The 16992-nt window shown below is 65.0% G+C and overlaps 1 protein-coding gene across 1 annotated transcript in view; it reads left to right on the plus strand.

Annotated features, from left to right (window-relative positions):
- KCNQ1 (potassium voltage-gated channel subfamily Q member 1) overlaps positions 1-16992 on the plus strand; it is a 356598-nt gene that overhangs the window by 95507 nt on the left and 244099 nt on the right. The window contains exons 7-10 of the mRNA XM_060158207.1: positions 7183-7293; positions 8294-8389; positions 10598-10720; positions 11674-11818. Of these exons, the coding sequence (XP_060014190.1) occupies positions 7183-7293; positions 8294-8389; positions 10598-10720; positions 11674-11818 (475 nt within the window). The remainder of the gene's footprint in view (positions 1-7182; positions 7294-8293; positions 8390-10597; positions 10721-11673; positions 11819-16992) is intronic.

The following is a 16992-nucleotide window of genomic DNA, read 5'->3' on the forward strand; positions in this document are numbered from 1 at the left end:
CTGCTGGCCCCCCTGCAGGCCTGTGCCTCCACGGGCCCGGGCGTGGCAGCCCCCGGCGCATCCCCCCCGGCAGGTTCGGTGGGACAGCCCAGCGCCGGGCAGGGGAGGGGAGGCGTCCTGGTGACAGGCAGGTCCTGTGGAGGGACAGGACGCCCAGAGCCGGGAGGACCCCCGGGACTGGGTGGCGCGGTGGGAAGCGCATGGGCGACGGCCGCGGCTCAGCTGATAAGCGGTGCTCGGCCTTGGCACCGGCCCCCACCTCCCCGGCCGCTCGGAGCTGCCCCCGGCCCGGCCCCTGCGAACGGCGCTCCCGCTCGCACACCTGTGCAAACATCCGCCCGCCGGCCGGGAAAACGGCCCCTTTGTGCCCGGCTTGGCACCGGTGCCCCAGCCTCGCCGTCAGCTGCGGCCCCGGCCTGGCCATTGTTCCCGCGGGCCCGGCACCCCCGCCGCCCAGCTCCTGGGCAGGCGACTCCCATTCACCGCGGTGGCGCCCCTGCAGCTGTCCAGGCGGGTGGAGCGGCCGCGGCGCGGGTCATGGCTGTGCTCCTGACACGTCCTGGACGAGCAGCTCAGGAAGCGCGGCCTGGCCGGGGGGCTTCAGAGCCAGCTGGCCGCTGCGCCCGGCGGTGGCTGTCCCGCGCCGTCCTCTGCGTGGCTTCGTGGGCCACACGGGGAGCGAGCCCGGCCCTGCCATGCCCCGTGGCTCCCCGTCCAGGGCGGACAGACCAGGGTCTGCCTACCAGGTGGTACAGCCTGGCAGGGAGAGGCCTGCCGGCCGGGCCACTGCCCACCACCACGCTGCGTCCACGCCAGACCGGCACCTCTGGCTGGATGCGTGGGACGGACTTGAAACTAGGGCGTCTGGGCCGCTGGGGTGGGCCATCTGCTGTTTCCTCTGTGGAGCCAGGGCAGGGGGGCGGGTTCCCGGGGGGCGTGGCCACTGCTGCGTGCGGCCCGGGGGGCGTGGCCACTGCTGCGTGCGGCCCGCCGGCAGGGCTGCAGGTGCCACAGGGGTGGCGCCGGCAGCCCCCCACCCCCCGCCGGTGTCTGCTGGACGAGGGGATACATCAGTTGACGTGCCCGTAAAGCGGTCCCGTCTGTGGCCCGCGGGACCGCGGGTGCATCAGCGGCCACAGCAAGGTCCCGCAGACGGAGCGCCTGAAAGTAACAGAGCTGCGTTCTCGTGGATCTGGAGCCCAGAAGTCCGAGATCAAGGGGTTTCAGGGCCGGCTCCCTCCGAAAGCTCTGGGGGAGGGTCCTTCCCGCCTCTTCCAGCTTCTGGGGCCCCCAAGTGCTCCTGGGTTTGTGGCTACACCTTCCGTCTCTTATCAGGACACTGGTCAGTGGGTGCCGGGCCCACCCAGGGGGCCCAGGACCATCTCCTCTCCAGATCATTAACCCAGTTGCATCAACAAAACCCTTTTTTCAAATAGGCTTGTGTTCTGAGGGCCTGGGTGCGCATGGATTTGGGTGGACACCCTTCAGCCCAGGCCAGTGCCGTCCCAGGTGGACATCACAGGAATGTCTCTCCCCTCCCCGAGCCTCAGCTTCCAGGCTGAGGGTCCCCTCCGCTCCCGCTAGCCCAGGTGGGGACGCCTGACTTGGGCGTGAGAGCTGCCCCCTCACCCGGAGTGTGACGCCCCGTGCCTGGCTGTCGAGGTGTTGGGGAGGATTGAAGACTTTTTTCTTTGCCCTTGGAACAAAATGCATTTGTTTGTGTTAAAGTTTGAGTCGGGGGGAGAGCAGTTTTTGCAAACACGGGCTCCTCTGTTTAGTGCCCGGGGGTCTCTCAAATCAGGAGGCTGCCGGGCTCTGTTCACCCCCTGCATCTAAATTTAGAATTTAGAGTGGAAAGGCCAGAAGCCGCCCCTGCATTCAGCCACCCTTTAAAACAAGAGTCTGGCTCCTTAGCTGTTGGCTCCAGAAGGTTCTGGCTCTCCAGGCTGGACTGCATCCTGGCAGAGTGAGGCCAAAAGGGTCTGGGGGCCGAGTGGGGGGTCTGGGTGAGGACAGGGCCTCCCAGATATTCACATGCAAGGCCTGTCGGCACCGCCCAGTGGGTGGAACCAGGGTCAGGACCTCATCTGGAGCTGGGGAAACCGAAGCCCTGTGGGCCCGGAGGGTGGTGGGCCAGGCGCCCAGCCCTTCAAGGCTTTTCCTCTGCTTGGACTCCATGCAAAGCCCGGGGGTGCTATGCAGCTAAGAACAGAGGGTCTCCAGGACCCTGGGCTGCCACCTGCCCCGATCCCATCCTGCACCTGTTGACAGTTGTGTAGGGGGCTGAGACCGTGGGCTTTGGGAGCCCAGCCAGAGAAGGACCTTTACGACTGGGTTTTGCAGGATGAGTAGGGGTCCACAGGGCAGGTCTGCCTCTCTGTACTTACTGCCCACTGAGGGACCCCCTGGGGCGACTGTATTACGTGGACTCAGCAGGCCCAGTGAGGCAGGTGTTCAGCTCTTGTCATCCCAGGTAAGAACTTTCCAGCTTCAGCTCGAGGGAGAGAAACATGGTCAGCGTCAGGAACACAGTGAAACAGGAAGTAGTGGGGTAAAACGGGCGGGGGCGTGGTGTGAAGCCATCCTGTTCTGCTGCTGACCTGCTGAGTGGCCCCGGCCAGGTTACCCAGCCTCCCTGGGTATAATCTGGGTGCCTATTTTCGTGAGCTGGGGAGGATTGTGAGTGAGGACACAGAGAGCCCGGGGTATCTGGCGCCCAGCGAGGATGCAGCAAAGGCTGGCTGTGAATTTGAGGGGCTGTTACTGGCCACGGTTCTCTGGGCAGCGCCCCAGGCTGGCCGACAGGCAGTGACCCCCCAGCCACCTAATTCACACTCGAGTGTTCGTGGCTGCCGCGGCCCAGTCACAGCCCTTAGCCCTGCTGGTGCCCAGGGTCCAGCTCTGCCCCGGCCGGCTCCCGGCCTCTAACACCTTAACTCACAGAGCGGCCCCTCTTCGCACGCGCGTGTGCACGTGTGCGCGCCTACGTGTGTTGGCTCTTCCTGGCCCCCAGGGACCTGTGTTTCCCGCCAGGCCGGCAGTGGGGCGCAGAGGGGTGGGTGCACCGTGCAGCTGCGCTGGGGCCAGGGCAGGGCGTGTGACCGCTCCGTGCCTTGGTTTCCCCATCTGTAAAATGGGAGGCGGCAGGTCTACCTCCAAGGGCCGACGTGGGGCTCCCTGAGGGGACCACGATCCCAGGAAGGTAGCGACTCTTTCCGTTGCTTCCAAGACATTCCTTGGAGGACTGGGGCCTCTTGGCCGGGCTGGTCCTGGGCACCAGGCACGTCCCGGCAGTCCCGCTCTGCGCTGGGCACTGGGGCACAGCAGGGGGTCAGCCGCCTGGGGGTCTCGCTCTCGGAGGCTTGGTCGTGGTCAGTCGTGGTCCGCATGCCGTGATTTCCCTGGGAGTCAGCGAGGGCCCCCTGAGGAGGACACGTCGGAGCGGAGCCCTCGAGGCAGAGTCTCCTGGGTGAGGGGCCACGAGCCTGGCCATGCTGTGGGGTGGGCACGGCCCGGGCAGGGCCCGGGGGGTCCACAGCATCCCACCAGGCGCTGTGTGAAGCTCCTGAGGGCCCCTCCCGAGGAGGGAGAAAGGTCTTGACCCCGTCCCCACGGTCCGCACCCTTTCCCCGAGAGTACAGCGGCCAGGGCGCCGAGGTTTCCATAGGGAGAAGATGCGCTCACGCAACGAGGAGCCCTGGGCCCGCGTGGGTTTCTATTCGTTTACTGAGTTTTTCCTTTCTGAAAGGAAGCGGGCTTGTTTTGGGGGGGGGGGTGTTTGCTTTTGTTTTTACCCACAATTTGCAAGCCTGGCAGAGTTGTCCCCTCGGCCCTCACGTGCCGGCCTCTGTCCCCTTCGTGGTGTCCCCTGCAAGCCTGGCCGGGGTCTCCTAGGGCAGCCCCACGATGGCTGGAGCTGGGGCCCGGGACCGCTGCTCCCACCCTTTGCTGTCCTGAGGCAGTCCTGCCACCCGCCCAGCCTCCCCTCTTTCCACACCTCTCCTCCCCCGAGGTGCCCTCTCCCTGGCTCCGTCCTTCCAGCCTCCTCTGGGCAGGTTGGTGGCCCGAGGCTGGGCGAGCCCCAGACCCCTCAGCGCGGCAGCCTCTGGCCCTGGGCTTGTTCTCCGGCTGTCCCGCCAGGGAGCCGGTTTGGTTGCCAGCTCCGTCACTTAGCAGTGGTGAGACCCCCCGGCCTCAGTTTCCCCCTCTGGCAGATGGACCTGAGCTCACAGCGTGGTCACGAGTTTGCCAAACGGAGGTGCCCTCCCCCGGCGCGAGCCCCTAGTGTCCACGTTGGTGCCTCCTCACTCCCACTCCTGGCTGCCCGTTCCCTCTGGACAGATGGCCGTGGCCTGCAGTGTGGCTGCAGGCTGACCGCGTCCTCTGTGGAGCCGGGCTCCTGGGCTGGCCTTCCCGCTTCCCCCGGAGGCCGGCGTCCAGGAGGAAATAAAACGACACCAGCGCCAGCTTCTCGTGACACAAAGTGCTGGGGGGACTGGCAGGTCCTCTCGTGCCTCCTGTCCCTGGAGGAGAGACACGGGGGACAGGGGACGCACCCTAGGCTCAGCCCCCCCCCCCCCCCCGCTGAGCTGTCTCCCTGAGTCTGTGCCCAGGGGGCGTGCAGATCTGCATTCCGATCGCCTGCCATGGGGGGCGAGTTCCGAGCACGCAGGCTATAAAACGGCCCATTCCTGAGCTGCTTGTGTCTGTGAATTCAGGAAAAACAAACAGCTCTGCGGGGATGGGCTGTTTCCTCAAAGAGCTGAAAGGATGTCGTTAACTTGACAAAGAAGGTCTGTGGCAGAGTCTGAGAAGCCAGGAGTGTGCCCTGCGCCGCAGGGTGGGGGACACCTGGCCGGGGCTCCCCTGGCTTCTTCCTGCTGCCCACCATTGGAGTCCCAGCACCTCCCAGCCGGGCGGCGAGGACATGGGGTCCCGCCTCCAGTGCTCTTGTCCGAGAAGGGAGGTAGCCTCGGGTGTCCCCACCCGCTGGCCTGGCCGCACCGCTCAGCCAGCCCCTTTCCTCCTCCCACCTACATGAGTTTCCCAGTTGTCTTGGTGTTTTTTTTTTTCCTTAATTTTGATAATTAGAAGGTTGCATTATGTGTTATTTGTCTCGAAGCCCGAGTTTTCTGGCACTGCTTAAAAGTTGCCCCCTGGCGTGAGGGCCACACTCAGGCCCATCTCAGAGGTCACCCTGCCCCCACCTCCCTGCATGGCTGCCGTTCTCGAACTCGGAGTCCCAGGACCCCTTGACGCCCTTATCAGTGACTGAGACCCCAGAAAGCTTTCGTTTACGGGACTCACGTCTGTCAATACCGCGCGTTAGAAGATAAAAGTTAGAAATTTAAAAATAGACCCACTGTATGTTTACACATAAATAAATAATTCTATGAGAGCCACTTTCCGGAAGACACTGGATGCGGCGTCTTGGGCGCCCCACCCCGTCTGCAGCCCTGATGTGCCTTTGCTCCGTGCACCCAGGTGCTGAGAGGCAGCTGCCGCCCAGGCCTCACACGAGGGGCGCAGACCCTCTGGGGGCTGCTGGCGGGGAGCTGCAGGTTCTCCCGGCCCCCTTATCTGCCTGCTGGCCTTCAGCCTTGCCCAAGGCCTCAGGCTGGCCTGCTCCACCCTGCAGGTACTGGGCCGGGCTCCAGGTGTGCACTGCCTGTGTGTGCATGTGAGGCGTTGGGCCTGGAGGGCGCTGGGCTTGACGCGGGCACCGGCCCCTCTTTATGTGACCCTGCGCCACGTGTGGTACGTACACATGCGTGTGCCTCGTTGCTGCCTTAGCGTGTCTCAGCGTGCGTGTGCGGCTCCCTGTCTCCGTGTCAGGCCATCTGTGTGTGTGCACACGTGCACGGGCAGCACATTGGAAGCGGGTGTGGACGTGTGTCTGAGGGACGGTGACGTTGCCAGGAAGTGCTCCGTGTGGCGGTCCCGGGAGCCAGGACCACGAACAGTCGCGTGGTGGGTGTTGGGTGGGCGGGAGCATGCGCCCGTGCTGCCCCCAGGCTGTGCTCTTTGGTGTAACCCGGGCTCCCGCACTGCGGTCCTTCCCGCTGCCCGGACTCCTGGTCACTCCTGCTTCCTGAGGACATCTCGCCTCTGCCCCGGGGCTTCTGAGCTGTCCTGTGTGCCTGTCCCTGTCCGCGTGGACACGTGTGCGGGCCCCAAGGACCCTGCTGTTGAAGCCGCCGCCTCCCGCCTGGGCCTTGTTCAGTGGAATCTGTGAAATGGGCCTCCCCAGGCCCTGCTCCCCGCCGGTCTCAGCGGGCAGGGGGGTCTCATGGAGGCTCTGTGCAGAACTTCCCGAGCTGCCAGGGGCCGTCCTCACTTGGCCTGGGCTGGGGGCCCTGGAAGGGGGAAGCCGGGCTGCCTAGCACAGGGCTGGCGAGGCCACGGGTTGAGCGCGGGTGCTGACGGGATGAGCAGGGACTCTGGGCGCCCTGGTCCCCCTGCCAGGCGCAGAGCTGGCTCCTCACGCACCTGGACCCTGGCATGGACAGGTGTGGCCGCGTGGCCGGCACAGCCAGGGTGGGCTCTGAGTCCCTGCAGGATGGCGTTGTCGGGCTCACGCCGGAGGCCCCGCCGGGGAGCAAGCCTCAGGTGGCAGCAGAGGCAAGCCTAGGGTGGGGGTGGGGTGGAAGCAGCCCCTCAGTCCCACTGTCCCGGCACACGCCCTGGACGGACAGCTCCCCATGTAGAAGGAGGCTCGAGCTGCGTCTGATTCCCTCCGAGCAAAGGGCAGACGCGGCATCTGGTGCCTGGGGTGGCGTCAGGAAGTGGCGTGTCGTCGTGGCCGGGCTCTCTGGGGACGGTGGGCCTCTGTGGGAGCTTCCGGCTTCCTGGGGGCCGGAGCACAGCGACACCGGTGGCCCGGTTGGCAGGCCTCCTGGGGACGGGGCAGGGGTGGGGCGGGGAGGCTATGCCCGTCGGCGCCGAGCGCCCGTGTGCACGCTGGGACTCGCTTCCTCTGCGGCGTTAGCCTGGGGGACCCAGACCCTGCGGGCTCGAGCACCGTGCTCTCAGCCGCCCGGCCGCTCGGTGCGGGGCTCTCTCGCTGGCCTCTGTTGCGCGGTGGCAGGTCTCAGATGGAGCGCGGGGCTCAGGCTGGACGGACGGACGCCCGCCCTGAGGTTCTGGGGCTTGCGTGCCGACCGCTGTCCCTCGTCCTTGCAGGTGACGGTCACCACCATCGGCTATGGGGACAAGGTGCCCCAGACGTGGGTCGGGAAGACCATCGCCTCCTGCTTCTCCGTCTTCGCCATCTCCTTCTTTGCGCTTCCGGCGGTAGGTGCTCGGTGTTGGGGGGCCTCTCCACAGTTCCTCAGCCTCCTCCGGGCTCTGGGGCTGGCAGGGGGGCCCTGTGAGCAGACCACCCTCAGGGGGTGCATTCAGGCCCCAGCTCGCCTGCCTCAGAGCCTCTGGAGGCCGCCGCCTTCCTGTTCCCGGCCCCCGGTGGGTCCTTTGCAAGTGTGGGCGGCGGCGATCGCCAGGCCTCTCGTGGCAAATAGCGGGGTGCAGGCCGGCTCACTCGGCCGCTGAGGCTAGCGGTGAGGTGCCCGTGGTGGCGGCCACAGACCCGCAGAGGGGCCAGCCGTGCGGGAGGGAGCGGGCCTGCACTGTGGCCTGGGTGGCTTTGAGCCCTGTTCTTCCTGGAGACCATAGAGTCTTCTAGTTCACTCTGTTTGTATGTAGGCGCCTGATAGGTGTGTGACCATACCGTGTGTGTGTGTGTGCACTGCATGTGCACGTGTTACACATCACGCAGTCTGGGTCTGTGTGTACGTACCGTGTGTGCATCACGCACACGTGCTCCACGTGTATCTGTGTGCGTGTGTATTGTCTATGCACGCGTCACACAGGTGTACGTACCGCATGCATTTGTATGTGCTCGTGCATGTGTGTCACACGTATGTTCTCTGTGTGTGGTAGTCCTTAATGCACTGCACGTGTGTGTTGCGAGTGTGTCTGTCCATGCACGTGTGTGTCACGGGCTGTGGTGTAACGTGTGTATGCATGTACACATAGAGAGTGTGTATGTGTGTATGGCTCGATCCCCTCTGTGGACAGGGAGCTCCCCTGGTGAGCCGGCCCTTTCCATCCCGTTAGCAGTCCTGGGGGGCTGGGGGCAGCAGTGGGTCCTGCTTGGGTGGGGCTGCCCACGGGCTGGGCCGGAGGCGCCGACCTCCTCCATGGGGCCCGCAGCGCCGAGCAGGCCACCGGTGCCCAGCCCGTCTCTCCACGCCCCCGTCTGCAGGATGTGAGCCCTGGTTTCTGTTCCTTGCAGGGGATTCTGGGCTCCGGTTTTGCCCTGAAGGTCCAGCAGAAGCAGAGGCAGAAGCACTTCAACCGGCAGATCCCGGCGGCAGCCTCGCTCATCCAGGTGATGGCAGCCGCCGCCGCGGCCTTGTCGCCGTCGTGTGGTGGTCAGTGTGCCCGGCCCTGTGTTGCCCGGGCAAGTACGAGCCGTGTCTGGTCTGGGAACGGCTCTCAGCCCTGAGCTGACCCGGCCCCCGGGGCCGCCGAGACCCTCTCCTGTGGACCCTCCTGAACACGGAAGGGCCGTGATCCGTGCCACAGACATGCCCACCTGTTGGAACTCCTGTCCTGGGAACCGTCGGGTGCCGATGGGGTGGGGGCACAGGAGCCTGGGAGCCCACCTTCCTCCATCCTGTGGGCCCGGCCGGGGGACTAGAAGGTGGCCTGGCCTGTCCCGGATTTGGTCAGTCCGGTGGGCCCTTGGCCTCCAGCTGCAGCGGCCCCCTGGTGTCTGTCTTCTCCCTCCTCTGTGGCCAGCCCCCGACTCTGCAAGGGAGGACTTGGAGCGAAGAGTAAGGGGTCCCCAGGTGGCCGTTCCCCCCCCAGGGTCAGGGGTCAGGGCCTGCTTGTGCAGTACTGATGCTTCTGGGCCATTCCCAGCACCCACGGGGCTCAGTCCTCCCGGCCGATAGGAGGTGAGGACCGGTGACCCAACGGCACGGGCCGCGCTCTGCAGTGACGGGCCAGCTTCACTTTCTGAAGGCCCGGCTGCTGCCCCTACAGGGCCCGGGGCTCACGGTGCCGGGCCTTGGGGGCGGGGCAGGGGCTGCACCTGCCCTAGGCCCCTCGCTCCCCGCCAGGCTTCTGTGATGAGGCTGTCCCAGAGGCTCCCAGCCCGAGAGCAGTGGGAGAGGAAGGTTCCAGAGGCGGGCAAGCAGGCAGGCGGCCCCGAGCCCCTGGACACTGGGCTCCGGGACCCCAGGCTCCTGGAACAGCCTGGAGGACTGGGCGGCCCTCTCAGTGCCAAGCAAGGCCCGGGCACAGGGACCCCTGGAGGCTCGCGTTCCGAGGGTGTCGGCCGGCGGCCGCCCGGGGCTGAGGAGAAGGCGGAGTGGGCGCGGGGCTACGGGAGGGGTGGCCGGGCAGGGGCCTGGGGCAGGGCTGTCACCGCGTGCCGGCGTGGGCGTGCGGCCCTGCACCCGCCGGCGTGGCTGTGGTGCACAGCCTGGACCCTCTGGGCACCCAGAGCTGAACGGCCCCCGGAGACCGTCTGGGGTCACGCCGGCGACTGCAGCCCAGCCGGGGCCTCTATCCTGTTCCTCGTAAGCCTGTCCGGAACCACCGTCTGGGGCCGGACGCCAATCCTGCCCCGGAAGGAAGTGAAGGCAGCAGCCGTAAAGCTGGGGGCCCGGCCCCCGCTCAGGCCTGGCTTTACGGCGCCACAGCCTCCTCTCGGGGAGACCGTAAATCAGGCTGCAGATGGCCTGCCCGCGGAGGGGGCGCACTGACTTCCCGTGGGGCCTGTGTGCGGCCTCACACGAGCCTCCCAGGAGGCGGGAGAGGCCTGGAGCGGGGCCTGGAGGGCGGGGCTGGGATGAGGGGGGGCGGGGGGGCCGGGGGGGGCATGTCCGCTGGGTTCCCATCGCAGAGGTGGCATCACTGTCCCAGGAGCCCTCCCCGCCCCCCGCCCGGCATCTCTCTCTCCAGCTCCCACGGCCGGCAGTGCCGAGGCCCTCAGGGTGCCTCCTCCTATGAGGCTCCTGGCGCCCCCTCCGGCCCCCCCACCAGACGTGGCCTCCCCTTGGGTCTCCTCCTCCAGGCCACACCCTGGTGGTAGTTGCCCTGGGCATCTCTAGAGTGAAGGCCTAAGACCTTCACCCCCAGGCCATCTGGAGGCCCCGGAAACTGTGGGTTCCTGGGGGCTCTGCCTCCTGGACACTCAGCCCCGCCTCCTGCTGGCCCTGGGGGCCCTGCCCTTCCACGCCCCCCGTGACCTCTCCCCTGCGGCGTCCCCGAGGAGAGGCCGGCGACCAGGACGGAGGGCGGGGGCCCTGCGGGGGAACCGGCAGGTGGAGGTGGGCGCAGACGGACTGGGGCTCACAGGCCCCTGTGGTGGCTGAGCCGCGTGCGACTGTCCATGAGGCTGTGGGCTGCAGAAGGGAACAGGCTGTTGGGGGTGGGGGCAGGCCCTGAGCCTGGGGAAGGGGCTGGTGGCCAGGAAGCCCCGTGGTCTTGCCAGAAGGGGGCCCAGGCAGGAGTGCCGGGCCGCAGCTCCCTGGGAGCCCCCGTCAGGGGCTCCACGGTGACAACCACTCCCTTCTGCTGGTTTCAGACGGCGTGGCGGTGCTACGCGGCCGAGAACCCCAACTCCTCCACCTGGAAGATCTACGTCCGGAAGCCGCCCCGCAGCCATGCTCTGCTCTCCCCCAGCCCCAAGCCCAAGAAGTCTGCCATGGTAACCAGCCCCCCCCGCTGCCGCCAGGATGGGGCACTCACACACGGGCGGGGAGGCCACGCGGCCACAGCTCACGGCCAGGATTTGACTCTGGTGCTTCAGCCCGGCGTGGCCCATGGCACTGTGGGCACTGGGGGAGTACACCCCGTGCTGGGCTCCTGCCATCCCGGTGTCCCCAGGCTTGGGGGCTTGTAGGACTGGCTGCTCCATGGCCAGGGCTGTGGGAGGTCCCGAGGAAGTACCCCGGGAACGGGACGGGCTGGATTCTGGCCAGCTGCTGGGAGAAGGCTCTTGAGAGGGCCTTGGTGTTGGGCTTTCCATGCTGGGCCTGGTGGGCCACAGGGGCTGGAGGTGGCATCCTGGCTCAGGGAAGAGGGTCTTGTGGTCATAGGATAAGGGAGCTCGGGCAGACTTGAGGCAAGAGTCTCGTGAATGAAGGGTGTGGCCCGCCCCGACAGGGCTCTCCTCCCTGGCCCGCGCCCGCGCCCACGCGCGCGCCATCCGTGGAGAGACGCAGGCTCCCAGGTTCTGGCTGCCTCTGGAGCCTTTGCACCTGCTCTTTCCTCTGCCAGAAGGTTCTCCCAGATCCCAGCATGGCCTGCTCCCTCCAGGCCGCCTCCTCAGGGAAGCCTCGGCTGGCCTCAGTCTGTCTGCCCGCCCTGCCCCGCTCTAACTCCCCGCTGGTCACAGCCCTCGTTACCACCTGCCCTGGGGTATTCCTGTGTGTTTATCTGCTGGCTAGTTTCCTGTCCGCCTGCCCCCCAGGCTGTGAGCTCCCAGGGCAGCCGCTGGGCAGAGCCCCTCTGGCAGCATCACACGCTGCAGCGCACTCTGCCTGTGTGGGAGGGCACTGGCCTGGGCCCTGGCAGGTGCCCCAGAGGTGGTCTGGGGCCAGCAGACGGCCTGGCAGAGGATACCCAGGAACTGACAGTTTTATTGTCTGGTTTTTTTAGGTAAAGAAAAAAAAGTTCAAACTGGACAAGGACAACGGGGTGAGCCCGGGAGAGAGGATGCTGACGGTCCCGCACATCACTTGCGACCCCACTTCGGAGGAGCGGAGGCCTGAACGCTTCTCGGTGGACGGCTACGACAGTTCTGGTGAGAAACCTTCACACAGGGTGAGGGGTGGGGACAGGGCCACGCCCAGCTCTGACCCAGGGCTGCTGGGGCCTCTGGGGTGTTCGGACGCCCCCTTCTCCCCCCAGCACTTTTTCCTGTCCTGTGGACAGCTGGTATTGTCATGTCTGCTCCCGCTGGCCCGCTATCACCCGCGGACGTTCTCTTCTGTTCTGGGCTTCGGGGAGCCAGGCCCTGCCTCGCTCGTGCTGTGTGGCTGGCGCCCCGGGTCTGGCAGAGAGGAGGTGGCCCGTAGTACACGTTGACCCCCATTCCAGGTGGAGTGGGGCTGGGGGTCCTGAGCCAGCACCGTGCATGCCTGCAGCTCCGCCCTCCTCGACGCTCTGCGCCCTTGTCCCTGTCCCTTCTGTGTCCATCCCTCCCCTCTTGGACCCCTTCCCGGGACCCCCAGAGCGTTCCCGCGTCCGCCAGAACGTTTCAGCTTACTGGTGGTTGCAAGGGTGGTGTCGCTGTCTCAAGCATGGCAGAGGGTGGTGAGTTCACGTCGTGCTCATGGGCGGCTGACACCCCGTCCGCCTGCTGCCGGCTTTGTGGGCGGCCAACCCGTGGTGCACCCTCCCGCACCTGGTCGCTGCTGGCAGAAGGGCAGAAAGTGTTCTGGAAAGGAGCCACGGCCTCTCCCTGCTCCCAAGGCTGCCTGTGGACGTCCTCTCTGGGAGCTGGGCGTGCAAGACCGAGCCTGGGCGCCCACCCTGCTGGGCGCTGGGCTGCCCAGGGCCTCCTCACACACCGTCGGGATTCTGGCCCGGCCGCCTCGCCGACGGGCCCCTGGGTCGCGTTGCCTGCCTGCCCGCTGGAGTGGGTACAAAGGACAATTGTGACAACGGCTCCGGATTTGGGGCAGGACCATTGTCGCAATGCAGATGGGGGCTTTCTGCAAATGCTAATGCGCAGGTCGGGCGCGGGAAGGAGCGTCGCTCGCTGGTGGCTGAATGCGGAGCAGCCCGAAACGATGCGTCCATTCAGCCTGCTTGGCGTTATTAAGTCCTCAGCGATGTCTGCGGAATGTTAATGAGGTACAAGTGCCGGGAAGTCGGGCGCCTTTTGTGGAATGCTCCCGCACGGAGGAGTTTTTTCTTTCCTGCCAACGCGATAAGTCAGCCCAGCCCAGAGCCACCGGATTTCTGGAGCCTGAGCTGTCGGCCTGGGTCCCGTGGGTTACCTGACACTCCTGAACCCTCCTCACCCAGAGGCTCTCAAGAGCCCTGGTGTGGGCGAAGGGGCGCTAATCCCGGGGCCAGATGCCATCACTGGGAAAGGCCTGCAGGCCCAGCTCCCACGCGCTGGGGCGCAAACAGCCGTGCTGAATTCCACCGCCACGCCAGTCCCAGGCCTTGAACCTGAACCTCAAGGATGGGGCGTGCTGGACAAAATCACCTCTGTCCCAGCACGCGGTACCTGCCCGTGCGCCCGCCTGCCCCCCTGCCCACGGCACCTACCAGCCCAGGGTATCCCCTGCCCACGGCAGTGCCCGCCCGCACACCTCTCCCCCACCTCAGTGATATCTCTCTGTGTCTCAGGCTCGCAGCTTCTCTGGGCTCCTGTCCTGCGACCCTCAGGCCCCGTGTCCCAGGCAGACCTGCTCCCCCTCGTTCGTGGGTTCTAGGGCCTTGTCTGAGCCGCTCTGATTTCCGGGTGGATGCCCGTCTTCAGGGAAGATCTCGTGAGCGGTGACAGGTGGCCGGTGCGGCCCGGGTCCCTCCTGCACGGCGCCCACCCCCCTGCAGGTTCCGGTCACTCGGTTGCTCGCGCCATCCTGACTCTCCAGGGACTGTTCGCGCTCCTTGACATCCAGGGAGGAAGAAAGGCGACAGCAAGAGGGCAGAGTGTGTGGGCCTCTGAGGGCTGAGTACCTGGCTTGAGCCCGGCAGGTCCGGGAAGGCTTCTAGGAGGAGGTGACATCAGGGCTGAGTGGAACTGGCTGGGAGGGCGAGGAAAGGCCAGCGAATGGCAGGAGTATCTTGGACAGAGGTGTTCGGGGGCCAGCCACACCTCTGCGTGTCTGCCAGGTGACCTGGGCGTGGCACGCGGTGTCTGCGTTGGGCGGGTGCTGACCTCACCCACCTCACACAGATGCCTGCGGGGCTTCTTCACCAGTCTGGCGGCCTCGGGCATGAGTCGTGACCCGGACCCAGCAGGCATTGGACGGGGCAGGTTGTGGAGGCCACGGAGCAGGAGTGGCCATGGGTTAGCCCTGTGCCCTGCGTGGTTCCCTGGGGAGGCAGGACTTGATCAGGGCCCACAGGCGAGACTCGGTGGCGGGCCAGCCCAGGGCCTGCAGCCATGGTGTTGGGGTGCGGGTAGGGGGAGCCAGGAGCCAGCTGGAGGTGGGACCTGTGACCTCAGGGGCTCCCGGGGTGACGGTGGAGCTGTGGGGGGTGGGGTGGGGGCGGGGTGAGGACACCAGGTGAAAAGAGCACTCTCATCACAGAGACTTCAGACAGAGAATTTCGGAGAATGATGGGCCTGAAGCCCACGTGCCCCGCTCCGTGGAGGGACCACGTCGGAGGCGTGGAGGCCCTGCCTGCTCTGAGGTTTTGCAGCTCCTTTTCACGTCTGACGGGCTTCGCCGGGGGTGGCGGGGTTCCGATCCTCTTGCCTTCCGCGTGTGGAGGCCGTGCAAGTCGATTCTGTCCTGACGGCCTGCCCGTCCCATCGGTCAGCAGCTGCTCCTTGCCTCCCGCACCCCCTCCCCCCCATCACCCTCCCGTTTCACGGGCCCTGCTGCCCCGTGTTTGGCTTTTGCCTTTGTAAACAGTCCTCTGCGTTAGCTGCTTGTCCTGACGCTACAGGAGTGTGTTTGCCGACAGATTTGCGAGTTTTCTGTCTCTCAGTCTGGGTTTAGTTTCCTTCCTCCTGAAGCCTGTGCTCTCTTCCGGGATGGTCTGTCGACGGCCTGCTCAGTTTCTGCTCGTCTGAAATTTTTGTATTTTGCCTTTGCTCTTGGACGATGGTTTAGTTGTGTAGAACATCACAGGCTGAGATCTGTATTTATTTTAATAGAAAAAATTTGTTTTAATTGAAGTATAGTTGATTTACAGTGTTTCAGGTGTACAGCAAAGTGATTCAGTTACACACACACACACACACACACACACACACACACACACACACACATACACACACATATATATATTTATTCTTTTTCAGATTCTTTTCCATTATAGGTTATTAGAGGTCTGTATTCTGTCTGACAGGCTGGAGATCCACCACCGTCTCCCGGCTGGTGTGCCCTGTTGAGCTAACTGGCAGTCCTTTGTAGGTGACCCTTCCTCCCATCTGGTGGCCTTGAATACCTTCTCTTTGACTTTGGTGTTCCATCGTTTCACTATAGTCAGTCAAGCTGGTGGATTATTTTTACTTGTCCTGCCTACAAGGTGTCGTGATTTCTGAATGAGGGTTTGTGTCCTGCGTCAAGTGGAAAATCAGCCCCACCGTGTCCTAGAACAGTACCTCCCCTAACTGCTCTGACCTCGCCTGGAAACTTCCACTTGCCCCTCCAGGTCCATCCTCCTCGGCGTCTCTCCAACCCGCCGTCTCGGTCTTCCTGTGCTGCATCCTCGGCACAGCTTCTTCGTGGTTTCCTAACTCTTCCCCGTGTGCCGGCCGGTGAGGTGTTTATTTCAGTTGCCACCTGGTTTTTCATTTCCAAATGTCCTCATGTGAGGGGCTCACCTGCTTGGTCTTAGCGTCTTGTATTTTCCTCCTGTTTGACGACAGAGCTTTGGATTCTTTGGCCCCTTGAATGTGCTCACCTCCTCGTACCCATCCTGTCCCTCCCTCACCTGCGCCTCGTGGAGAGTCTGATTCTGTGCGCGGTGGACTCTCTGGCGCTTGCTTCTTCGTGGGTCCCGGCGTAGGCTGTGACTGTGGAGGTTTTGTATCCATGGGCTCCCGTGGGCTCTGGAGAGGTGACCCCGCGAACCACGCCAGGACACGCGTGGGGTTGGTTTAGAGGTGTGGGGTTTTCTAGACAACCCGTGTCACGTAAGCACAGAGCCAGTGTCCCATAAGGGCGAGCCTAAGCACACCACCACTTACGCTCCAGGAGCACAGGCCGCGGCAGGGGAGCGTCCTTCCCCCGCTGGCCGACGCGAGGGAGCACAGGCCACGGCAGGGGAGCGTCCTTCCCCCGCTGGCCGACGCGAGGGTTTGGCTGGCTTTTGTCTGGCTTTGGGGTTTGGTCTGCGTCACCCTTTGGCTCTTGGTTCAGCGTTTCGATGTGGAGCCTCAGCTGCCAGTTCTTGCTTCCTGCTGCCTCCAGGTGCGGCCTCTTCCCCTCGGGGGGCCGTAAGGTCCACACTGGGGCTCCTCAGGTGGGCAACCCCTAGAGGCCAGCGGGTCAGAGCCAGGGCGCGCCTGCTCCCCTCTTGGCCATGGGGACACCCCCTTCCCTGTCAGGTGAGCTCAGCAGAGCCTGCAGGAGGTTGGCTCTGTTCCGGAACTTGCAGAGAGAGGCTTTTCGTGGCATCAGACCCACTTATTGGCAGAAACGGAAGTCCTCCTCTTGGTGACAGACAGAGCTACTCCCGGCGAGGAAGGCTGGGAGCCCCCGCTGGCTGGGGCTGGGCAGTGATGCTTCAGGTTGGAACTTCCCTGGGTGCCTCTCGAATCACCCGGAGAACTTTTAACACAGACTCAGAGACCTACCTCTCAAGATTTTGAGTCACAGTGGCTGTAGGGAGGCCCAGGAATGTGTGTCGGTAACAGGCCCCTAGGTTACCTTGAAGCATGTGGTCCGTGGACTGGTGTAGCCCTGAGGGCGAGGTTCTCCTTCTGTGACATCCTGGTCTGTGTCCGCCTCGGTCTCACCTGGGTCAGAGTTGCCTTGCTCAGGACAAGAATAGGGTCCCAGGCGCCCTCCTGACATCTGCCCCTCTGTTCTGGTCTTGGGGTGTGATGTTCCCCCTGGCTCTGGGGAGGACTTGTGGTCATAACTTCTGGTGACCATCCTGGTCACCGCACATCACTCATGCAGCCCTCGGGGTCCCGAGGAGGTGGTCCCCGCAAGGTCTTGCAGGCTGGGGCCTGCGACTCCTCCAGTGGGTGTGGGGGTCTGGCGGGGCAGGAGACGAGGCCCGACGAGCTCTGTGGGCATGTTCTGAACTCCCGGACCAGAACCTTCTCACGGGCTC

This window comes from Lagenorhynchus albirostris, chromosome 9 (assembly GCF_949774975.1).
Source record: "Lagenorhynchus albirostris chromosome 9, mLagAlb1.1, whole genome shotgun sequence".
Classification (NCBI taxonomy): Eukaryota; Metazoa; Chordata; class Mammalia; order Artiodactyla; family Delphinidae; genus Lagenorhynchus; species Lagenorhynchus albirostris.